Here is a 12121-nt window from a genome sequence, read left to right on the forward strand (position 1 = left end):
CAGAATAAATAAAAGGTGCATGCTGAATGAAGAAAGAATATTTCTTTTATACTGTCAAGTTTTTTTGTTTTTGTTTTTTGTTTTTTGTTTTTGAGACGGAGTCTTGCTCTGTCACCAGGCTGGAGTGCAGTGGCGCAATCTCGGCTCACTGCAAACTCCACCTCCTGGGTTCAAGCGATTCTTCTGCCTCAGCCTCCCAAGTAGCTGGGACGACAGGCGCGTGCCACCATACCTGGCTAATTTTTGTATTTTAGTAGAGACAAGGTTTCTTCATGGCCAGGATGGTCTCAATCTCTTGACCTCTTGATCCGCCCGCCTCAGCCTCCCAAAGTGCTGGGATTACAGGCATGAGCCACCATGCCCAGCCAAGTTTTTAATAGTAATAATAATTATTATTATGTTGTGGTTTTATATACTTTACATTAAACATTCATACAAATTATCTCATTTTATACCAATCCTATAAAGAAGGCAGAATGCAAGATTTTTAAAAGGTTGGCTCTAATGACATTTTGGGTCAGATAAAACTTTGTGCTGGGAAACTACCCTTTTGAGCTGTATGCCTGGCTTCTACCTGCTAGAAGTCAGTAGTCTCCCCAACATCACCCCCTTTGTGACAACCAAAACTGTCTGCAGATATCACCAAATGTCCCCTGGGAGACAGAATCCTCACCAGTTGAAAACCACTGGCAGAAAGAAATATCTTCTTTTTTTACAAATTGGTTAGGTGAAATGTAGAGAAATGAAGTGACTTCCCCAAATACACCCCTTCTCTAAATGACCTATAAGTTTGATAATTATAAGACACTATCACATAAGTCTTTTGGATAAAACATTAATCATCACCTAAGAAACTGGTTTTTATGTGTCAATGTCTTACATTACAGGTATTTCTGAACATACTTTCTTCCCAGCTGATTCAGTCATTATCACAAGCTACTTTCTTCCCACAAAACATGTCATTATAAATTGCAAGTCAGAAATAAGTATTATGAAAATTTACCTAGGCATAAAACATATTTATACAGTGCCCGCCTCCATTTTTTTTTCAAAGCACTTTCTATATTAGTCTTTACAAGATGTATGAAACAAGCTATCATTCTATTAATTAGGCAGGTAATATGCCATCCAAACCTTATTATCTGCCTCTGTCATACACATGAAAAACATTTTCTTTTTATAGAGGCTTCATAGCAGGAAAACTAGTCACATATTAAAAGTTAAGGGTAGAGTTGAAGACACTTAAATTATCAGACCAAAAATACTTCCAGTGATCTTGAGCTTTTGCCGAAGCTTTGTATGTCTGCTCAGTGACCTAACTGCATGCAGTCTTATTCCACGTAATAAGTGACATTTCTTTTTTCACATTTTTAACTTTCCTCATGTCTATAAAAATACTGGATTCTCATATTAATATTCTAAATACAAACACTTCACATAGTTAACTGCTGTATCTAAATAGTGTTTCAATGCTTTTCAAACTAATTTATCAATAGAAGAAGGAAAATGGAATTTTCCATGTAATGCATTGCCATCTGTGTGCAGGCTGATAAGACGAAAAGAGAATATTTGAATGTCAGAGGATTGGAGTTACGAACCTTACCTTCCATGACATACACCAGTGACCCCACATCTCCTTCTTTGATGATGCAACTGTCTTTGCCATACTCCACTGGATACATACAATCCACAATCTCCTGGATCTGTGACAGCTCCAAGTTCTTCATAAAGTCATTATCAAGGATAGCTTCCTTGATAAGATCCTTGGACCTATGGCAAGAGAGGGAAGATTTACTGGTACATGTGACAAACTCTTTCAGTTTATGAGGTTTAGCAGAGCCATACAGTGCTCTGGCACACCACAAATGTATTTTCTTGTTAGGAATCCAATAATTTTTTGTAAGACCTGAGAATGAAGTAGTTCCATAGCAGCATAAAAAAGGCACTAAGAAATTTTTTTAAAGTATCTTATCATTTAATGAGTAAGTAACCTACCCACCAACCAACAAACAAAATTATACACGTTCATTTTGCTTTAGATGTTTCCTTAATCACAAAGATTGTTGGGAAACCAATGGATAAACATTTAAAATTGAAGTTTGTAATTTAGCTTAAGAATAAATATGAACAAAATTTTAAAACTCCAGAACAAATGCCATTACTACTGTTTGTGTTTGTAAAAGAACACAGGGATGTATCGTACTATACACAATCACAGAAAAAAAGAAGTTTGCTTATTTTTTATGCACCTCTTCCACTAGACTTTATGCCCCACATAGGCAGGGATCATTTTAAATTTGTTCTTTACTGTATGCCCAGTGTCTACTAAGATGCCAGTCATCTATAATATAGTATTTTAAAAGGATACCAACCTAACAGTTTTATATGTGAAGACTGGTGAATATTATGTTACTTTCAGTAAATGGTGGGGGATAATATTGCTCAAGTAATATTTTGGATTAAAAAAGATAAGAATCGGACTCCTACCTAGTTGCTTGAAACAACTGGTAGGAACGTGACATTCTTTATATACATCCCATGCTTTTTTTGAGAAAATTTCCTTCTTCAATCAGCTTAGACTCAGGTAACCAGGCAGATAGAACTCTATTGAACAAGATGCTTGAAGTGCAGCATGTTTTAGGCATGGTATTCAAGACAAGTAGTCAGTAGGAAAGATATTCATACATTTTGTAATTGGAACTCAGTGGTTAACAAGAACAATTTAGGAGAACTTAAAACATTGCGATGTTTATTTGCTGGGATAAGAAGTTGCAAATGACTTTCTAAGAATGCAAAAATCAAAGTGGAAGAGACATCTAGAAATATTTTATCAGGAGGAAGACAATCAGAGCACTATCAGAGAAGTCAGAAGCTAGACAAGATGAAACCAAACACCTTAGCAATCCAGAGAGGAGAAAGCACATTTGATATGTTATACTATTGTCTTAATTTTAAAAAAATTAAACACAAGCTGACCTTTGTCCACATTTGCTTAGCAAGTGGCTTCCAGGGAAATGACCCACAGTAGTGAATACTGACTAAAGAATTAGTCTTCTCTTCCCATTTCTGGAGATTTTTCATCTAGACCTCAGTATAACCAGCCTAGGCTTCTCACATTATGCTTGGTAATGATTCAGTTTAAGTAGTACAGAGATACACAGAACAATAAAAACAATTGAAATTTTATTACTATGAAGAATATTCCTAGAATGAATGTTATACTGCAATTAAAATTATGTTTACGAGGATTGTTAATGGCATGGAGGAAATTCTTCTATTATTTTTAAGTGAAAATGCAGCATACATAATTGATTTTCAAGTAAGAAAGTATGTGTCTATTGAAATGTAAAAGAAAAAAAAACAGGTTTTGAAGAGACATATATTTGGGTCTCAATCCTAGCCCTGGCACCTAAAAAATTTGAGTGGGTTGTCTTACTTTTCTGAATTTCCATGTTATCATCTACAAAATGATATTTCAAAAATACCAACTTAACAGGTTTATATGTGAAGACTGAGGAATAAAATGTTACTTTCAGTAAATCGTAGGAGATAAAGGTTGTAGCATAGAGGTATTAATTGCAGTATTATCTTCACCACTCCCTGTAATTACTGTCACCATTCCTGGTCTCAAGAATACCAGTGGCACCATCATATTGACTCCTGAGATCTACTCTTCTAGGATTATTTTTCCAAGAATCTGGGCTTACTTGGTATTCAGGAAATTAATTTTGGTCAAACTGTATTATATTTTCTCTTTCCTAAAATTTCTTTTTTTTTTTTTTTTTTTTTTTGTCAGAGAGTGAGGCCATTTAATGGTTTCATAGCTTCTTGCACAATTAAAATTAATCAAGAACCACAACTTGTTTAGCTACATACAGATGGTATATTTTCCTTTGGGAAGTAGTAATAGTGATCCATAAAGATTTAAGTCCTAGAAATGAAGCAAGATTAAAAATGAAGCCCTCTTCTAAGAACATAATTAGCGCCATCCAAAGACGACTGAAGAAAGTCACTTTCTCCCCTCTCATAAATAAAATTATTAAACTGATGAAGACATTACAAAATATTAAACAATGAGTTCTAACATGATTTCTTAGAATTATCCAAGCTTTCCAACTGTTTATCACAAAATGCAGAGTGTGGGATGGGAAGAACAGGATTTCAGGATGGTTCTGTTTCTCAAATTTTATATTGGATGGAGAACATTTAATTTCAGGTCTCTGAAGAAACAAACTGGAGGCTTCCATATAGGCTGTTGTGTCACCTTTAAAGAAACTAATCAATATAAGACCTACATCTTACCATTAACACCTCCATACAGGTATTGCCAAATAGCATTCTTATTTCTGAATTGTCACAAATAATCTGTCTCTGCTCTCACAGCAAGATAGATATCTTGTGCCTCTGTGTGGTACAACCCCAAAGATGTATTTGTCAGAGAATAATGCTCAAAGCCTTGCCTTTTCATGTAATTTCCCTTAAAGTCCTTTCCCATTGTTGACTGAAAACCTTAGGTCAACTCTCATTAGTCTTTACTTGCTCCAACATTATAAACTATAATTAATCGGGGTCTCCAGCTAACTCTTCTTTGAATCCTTTTCTTTCCCCAAAGAAATGGTCTAATAAACTCACTGTAACTAAGATATAATGCATATAAAATCAGTTAGTTGAGCTGTGTTATTAGTATGGGAGTTGGGGAAAGCTGGTGTCACAAGTACCAGAAGGTAGCCATCTGCTCAACCCAGAGTATATATTTTAACAATATTTTGAAATAATTCAGCAGCCTGACTCGGGAGGTATAAGAACCATCATTCTCAGCAAACTGACACAAGAACAGAAAATCAAATACCGCATGTTCTCACTCACAGGCAGGTGTTGAATAATGAGAACACATGGACACAGGGAGGGGAGCATCACACACTGGAGTCTGTGGGGGGGAACTAGGGGAGGGACAGCAGGGAGTGGGGAGTTGGGAAGGGATAACATGGGGAGAAATGCCAGATATAGGTGATGGGGAGGAAGGCAGCAAACCACACTGCCATGTAAGTACCTATGCAACAACCTTGCATGTTCTTCACATGTACCCCAAAACCTAAAATGCAATAAAATATATTTTTTTTAAAAAAGAAGCAAACACAAAAATGATGATTTTATTTTTATCTTAAATATCTGGTTCTGTGTACAAATAATTTATTTTTAAAAATCTTTTCTTCCATGCTCAAAATGTGTGGCTTTTTAAATCCAAAGAGCCTTAAAGGTAACTTGACTAATTTGAGCTAGCCCAATCTTTGGTCATCATTGAATTGTCAGCCTCTAAAATATTAGTTATATATAACGATGTGCTGGTATTCTGGCTGTCTGGCTTGGGTGGAGAAAAGCGGAGGAAGCCATGGTATGTAGCGTTTGCCAATTTCCGTGGTGTAAATACTCCCACCATGGCCAATTTGAAGCTTTCATGCAAAAATCAACCTGTTTGCAAAGTTCCTGGAAATTAACAAGCAGATCTTACATGAGCCAGTGCAAGTTGGCTGCAACACAATACTGGATATAGATTATTTTTCTAACACCCTAAGAATTTAGTGTAACTTAATTTATGAATTCTTAAACCAACATGATAATCCTTTCTTTCCTCAAAAATTTTATGAGGTAGTATAATATCCCCAGATAATTTAATGGCAGAATTAGCAATAGTTCTTCCAAACGTTCAATTTTAGAAAAATAAATTGGAAAATCCATGTCCCCATTTATTTATTACAGAGAAAATATCTGAATATAAAGAAACAATGCTTGATAGGAATTGTTTTTCTACACAATATTAGGTAAAAGTGGGCAATTTTAGAATACAGGAAAACATATACCTACTTCTCAAATAAAGGAGCCAGCATTATTCACTGTAAATAAACAGACCCTCACTAGTTTTTCTTAAGCTAATAAAAGGATATTCTATGTTATGGTTTACCATATAGTAGGCTAGCAATACGTAAGTGACAGAAGGTTTATTTCAAGGAGTAGGGAACGCTAGTTCAGATTGGGTGGTCAGGAAAGCCTCTCTGAAATAAGGATTACATAACAATGAGATTTAACCATTGTCTTCCCTATTGCAATGATGATGAAGAAAAGTATTCTAAGTAGAAGTAAAAACAGGAACAAAGATGTAGAGTTTGGAATGACCTTGATAATATTCAAAGATTAGAAAGGAGACTTGTATGACTGAAGCATACAGTGAGACAGATAAAATGGGATGGGAGAATAAGATCACGGAGGTAGGCAGGGGATGATGGGTCTCATAGGACCTTGAAGGCTACGATAAAGAGTTTTATTGTGGCTGGGCGTGGTGGCTCAAGCCTGTAATCCCAGCACTTTGGGAGGCCAAGGCGGGTGGATCACGAGGTCGAGAAATCAAGACCATCCTGGTCAACATGGTGAAACCCCATCTCTACTAAAAATACAAAAAACTAGCTGGGTGTGGTGGCATGTGCCTGTAATCCCAGCTACTCAGGAGGTTGAGGCAGGAGAATTGCCTGAGCCCAGGAGGCGGAGGTTGCGGTGAGCCAAGATCGCACCATTGCACTCCAGCCTGGGTAACAAGAGCGAAACTCCATCTCAAAAAAAAAAAAAAAAGAGTTTTATTGTATTCCAAAGGCCAGTGAAGGGCTATAAGGAGGGGTATGATTTATAGATGATACAACAGACATAAAGAATAAATGATATAAATTTAAAGTGTTACTTATTTCGTGGAGGTTTTCTGTTGTGGATTTCATCAATTAATGAATACTAAAAGCAAAATTGATTATCAAGTTAATAAGGGAGTTTTGTAATTGAAACTCCTGGGAACCACTGTCTCATAAAGCTTACATTTATTTGGACTTTAAATCATTTACTCTCAGGCAACTCTTACATACTAGGAGAGAATGAGGTCTCATCTCAATTTCAACAACTATCTCCAGAGGCCTGAAGTATGCCCGTTCTCTACTTTCACTCACGTTTTAGATCAGTTTCCCCCTCAGTCAGGTCATAGGCAATAGTAAACATGTCAAGAACAGTCTTATCCAGAAATATGAGCATTAACGTCTGATCTCTTTGATTATAAAAGACTTCCAGGTACTTTAAAAGACATAATCAAAGCTATTAAGCTATTGCTAAAAATGGAAAACAGCTAAAGCAATTTGAAAATGTAGCACAAAACTTCTATAACAAAATTGTTTGACAAAAAACATCACTCGCTTAATTTCTTTTGCACTCAGTGGTCAAATTTGGGAGCAAATGTCATGAGAAGCAATAAATGATTTTCACAGTCTCCTTGGCCTATGGTATTGTCTATCCATTTGGGAACTCAGACATCCAAGTCTCCATTGTGGACATAATGACAGTCCATAGCTCTTTCACACAGACATGCTCCTTGCAGAGCCTCTTAAAGTTTCTAAGTCTGAATTATTGCAATAGGACAACCCCATCTGTCTATTGTGAAATATTTGTTTAATACCTATAAGCAAGAAAAATGGTAGTCCCATTGCTGTCACGGTTATTAAGATGCCCACACCATGGATCCTATTTCTTGCCTAACAGCTTTTCTGTATGAACTCCATAGGTATAAGCTGGCTAAAAGCTAAGAAATATCAACCAGCCCATATAAAGATAAAATTTAATCTTGTAAAATTATTGGACAATTTAGATATTCTCTCAAAACTGCAAACCAGTTTTCAATAAGGTTCAGACTGTATTTTCACATCAACCAACTCTGCTATAGCTATCCCAATCTTATAACAAGAATAGTCATGAGGAAATCAAAACTGTTTGCAGAATTCATACCTATAATTAGCATTTGGTACAAAGCAAAAGAATCACTGGGCCAAAATTAATGATAGCAACATAGTTCCTAGGTGAACAATAATATTTACATTTTACTACATACATTGCAACATTTACTAATTGTCAATTGCCTTCTAACTTTTTTCCTGTAGTTCTAAAATAGATAATTTAGTTCCTTTGAATTAAAAAATGAAATCATTATGAAATATTAATAACCTAAAAACAATGATTGTGGAAAGAAAAGATAGCCCATAAAATATTTATTTGCCCAAATGTCATTTAGACGGTAACTTAATTATCCTTCATTTTTCTTCCTTTTACTTTTAGTTGACATGTAGTAACTGTATATATTCATGGGATACACAGTGATATTTTCATACATGTACAAAATATGTAATTATCAAGTTGGGGTTATCATATATTCATCACATTAAACATTTGTTATTTCTTTGTGTTGGGAATATTTAAAATTCTTTTAGCCTTTTGAAAATATACCATAAATTACTGTTAACTATATTCATCCTACAATGCTATAGAACATTAGAACTTACTTCTCCTATGTAGCTATCATTTTTATCCATTAACCAACCCCTCACTATCTTTCCCTCATCCCTACGCTTTGCAACCTCTGATAACCATAATTCTGCTCCGTACTTTTATGCATTCAATTTTTTTAGCTCCCACATATTAGTGAGAACATGTAGTATTTATATTTCTGCAACTGACCTATTTCACTTAATAAGATGTCCTCCAGGTTCTTCTACGTTACTGCAAATGACAGGATTTCATTCTTTTTTATAGCCAAATAGTATTCTGTTAGGTATATATACCACATTTCTTTATCTGTTCATCTGTTGATGGACATTTAGGTTGATTCCGTATCTTGGCTATTGTGACTAGTGCTGCAATAAATATAGGAGGACAGATATCTCTTTGATATACTAGTTTTCTTTCCTTTGAATAAATATCCAGTGGGATTTCTACAAACTAAACCTCTATGTCTTACCATATACAAAAATTAACTCAAAATGGATTAAATACTTAAATGTAAGACCCAAAACTATAAAATTACTAGAAAAGAAAACAAGGCAACTGCTTCAGGACACTGGATCTAGGCAAAGGTTTTAAGTAGGCGTCCCCAAACTTTTTACACAGGGGGCCAGTTCACTGTCCCTCAGACCATTGGAGGGTTGCCACATACTGTGCTCCTCTCACTGACCACCAGTGAAAGAGGTGTCCCTTCCTGAAGTGCGGGGGGGGGGGCGGATAAATGGCCTCAGGGGGCCACATGTGGCCCGTGGGCCGTAGTTTGGGGACGCCTGGTTTTAAGGATAAGACCTCCAAAGTATAGACAACAACAACAAAAAATACACAAATGGGAATATATATATATATATATATATATATATATATTCTCATATTCTCATATTGTATATATGAGAAAAGCTTCTTCACACTAAAGGAAACAATTAGCAGAGTGAAGAACTCAAAATAAATCATAATAACTTGATTTAAAAATGTGTACATGATCTGAATAGACATATCTCAAAAGAAGACATACAAATAGCCAAGTATATGAAAAAATGTTCAACATCATTAATCACTAGGTAAATGCAAATCAAAACAGTAATGAGCCATCATCTTAACCCAGTTAGAATTACTATTATCAAAAAGACAAAAAAATAACAAAATACTAGAGAGGATACAGAGAAAAGGGACTACTTTTTACACTGCAGATGAGAATGTAAATTCACACAGCCAGGGAAACCAGTATGGAGTTCTCTCTAAAAACTAAAAATAGAGCCAGTATTCTCCATTTTAACTAATACTCTTACCTAACTGTCATTGACTAGGAGAGATGCTAAGTAGCTCTTGAAATCACTAGTTAGGTGTTAACAGATGGGGCAGGCTTATACTAATTAAAGAAAAATAAAATTGTTCTTTGTAGGTGTTCATCCGCTTCCAAACATCAATATTAAAAGTCCCTCATTCAACTATTCAAGTCATTCAGCTCTCCAGAGATACATTTTACAGCAATTCACATGAGTGAGCCTAACTAAAAATAGAACAGTCTCCAAAAGAATCCAGATCAAACTCTTCTCCTATACGCTCCCTCTCTCATATCACGGAATTAAAACCATGAAGTTTCACAGAAGTATCGTAAAGTGCTGTGCTTGAGAATAAATAAGACTATACACATTTTATTACAGAATTTAAAAATTATGTGGCCTGGTTTATTAACTGTATTTCTGAAGTTTAGATGCCCACACTGCAAAATAGAGTAACGATTGAGAAAAAAAGTCAGGTATTTATATATCTAATTGTAATTCAATGTTTTAAAGTAATTTTTTTCTTACCTTTAGAGGCACTAAAAAATTGAAATTTCTTAGAACTCATCTGTTTCCAACACGGTCTGTATGAATACACTATGAACCAGTTCCTCACCACCCTGGGCAACCCTAGCATCAGGGCATAGATTGAGGGCCATGATGTTACTGTTAGTCCTCTGAAACCCAGCAGCTCACACTACCAATATGTGCTGTGCATTGTAATTTCAATTATTACAATGACTTGATTTTTAAATTGAAAATCAAAGAAATAATTTAAGAATAGTTCTATTGTTAAGATGCTTCTTGACTTAATATCTGAGACAGATTATATTTTAAATTTGTTTGTATTCAACGGGAGAAAAATAGCATGATTCTCTACCACCCCCTTGCCCCAAAGTGTATACTTTCTCTTGACTGAAAGTGATGACTTGGGTACTTTATTCATTTAATTCCAGAAAATTGAAGCCAAATTTTGCCTCATTACAATGTCCTACATGTCTCAGAAGGCAGATTTTCTACTCTGACAGACTCAGTTCAGTTTTCTCTCTAAACACTATTTTGCATGAGGATTTAACACATTAGACACTTTAAGTCTGCCTTAAGAAAGACGGTGTTTATATTGAGAAATTTTGAAAATAACTAAAAGTTTAAAACAATCATGCTCCTAGTCATAAAAGCTTTGTGGTTACCAAGCTTCTTAACCAAATTGAAAAATTAATCCAATACTGGCAACAACATTAGTCATTATTATAGTAGTAGAATTACTACTATTACTACTTATGATTAACCACTATTAATAGTTATTAAGTAGTGTTTCTGTGTTCCACAATGTACAAAGAACCTGTTCTCACTGAAGATTCATTTTTGACTCTCTAAGTTTGCCATAGTGGAACTAAGAGAATTACATAAATTGTCGAACATTGCACAATAGTAAGTGACAGGTAGAGTTAGGATTTAAAGATAAATCTGTTTGACTTCTAAGCCCACAATATTTAATTGCACTGACAATTTGAATAAATTATCCTACTTTTAATAACCAAAAGCAAATGTTCCATTCATTTATATCTAATTTGTTATTTTTTATTTATTTATTTTTTTGAGACAGAGTCTCATTCTGTCATCCAGACTAGAGTGCAGTGGTGCAATCTCAGCTCATTGCAACCTCCGCCTCCTGGGTTCAAGCAATTCTCCTGCCTCAGCCTGCCAAGTAGCTGCAGCTACAGGTGCATGCCACCATGCCTGGCTATACATATAGTATTTTTAGTAGAGATGGGGTTTCACTGTGTTAGCCAGGATGATCTCCATCTCCTGACTTCGTGATCCGCCTGCCTCAGCCTTCCAAAGTGCTGGGAATACAGGCGTGAGCCACCATGCCCAGCCTCTAATTTTTCAAAGGTAGGAATCTTATACTTTTGCAGAAGAATGAAATTAGACCCTTATCTCTCACCATACACAAAAATCAACTCAAAATGGATTAAAGACTTAAATGCAAGACCAAAAACTATGAAGCTACTAGAGGAAAACATAGTAGAAATACTTCATGACATTGATCCAGGCAGGGATATTTTGGATAAAACCTCAAAAGCACAGTCAATAAAAGCAAAAATAGACAAATATGATTATATCGAAGAAGCCTCTTTAAAGCAAAAGAAACAATCAAAAGCATGAGAGACAACCTATGGAACAGAAGAAATATTTATCACCTATATATATGACTAGGGTTGAATACGCAAAATAAATAAGAAACTCAAACAACTCAGTAGCAAAAAAACCCCAAATAACTCAATTTTAAAATGGGCAAAAGAATTTAATAAACACTTCTCAATAAAATAAAATAAACATGGCCAATGAGTATGTGAAAAAAAAATGCTCAGTGTCACTAATTGTCAGGAAAATGCAAATCAAAACCATGAGATCTAACCTTATACCTATTGCAATGGCTATTATCTAAAAGTTGAAAGATAACTACTGTTGGGGAGAGT

General features: G+C 35.1%; 1 protein-coding gene across 2 annotated transcripts in view; it reads right to left on the bottom strand.

The window, feature by feature from the left end:
* PRKG1 (protein kinase cGMP-dependent 1) overlaps positions 1 to 12121 on the bottom strand; it is a 1343496-nt gene that overhangs the window by 1167460 nt on the left and 163915 nt on the right. For both annotated transcript variants that reach the window (XM_074382507.1, XM_010333313.3), the window contains exon 2: positions 1604 to 1770. In XM_074382507.1, the coding sequence (XP_074238608.1) occupies positions 1604 to 1770 (167 nt within the window). The remainder of the gene's footprint in view (positions 1 to 1603; positions 1771 to 12121) is intronic.

Source organism: Saimiri boliviensis, chromosome 12, assembly GCF_048565385.1.
Source record: "Saimiri boliviensis isolate mSaiBol1 chromosome 12, mSaiBol1.pri, whole genome shotgun sequence".
In the NCBI taxonomy this organism is placed as follows: domain Eukaryota; kingdom Metazoa; phylum Chordata; class Mammalia; order Primates; family Cebidae; genus Saimiri; species Saimiri boliviensis.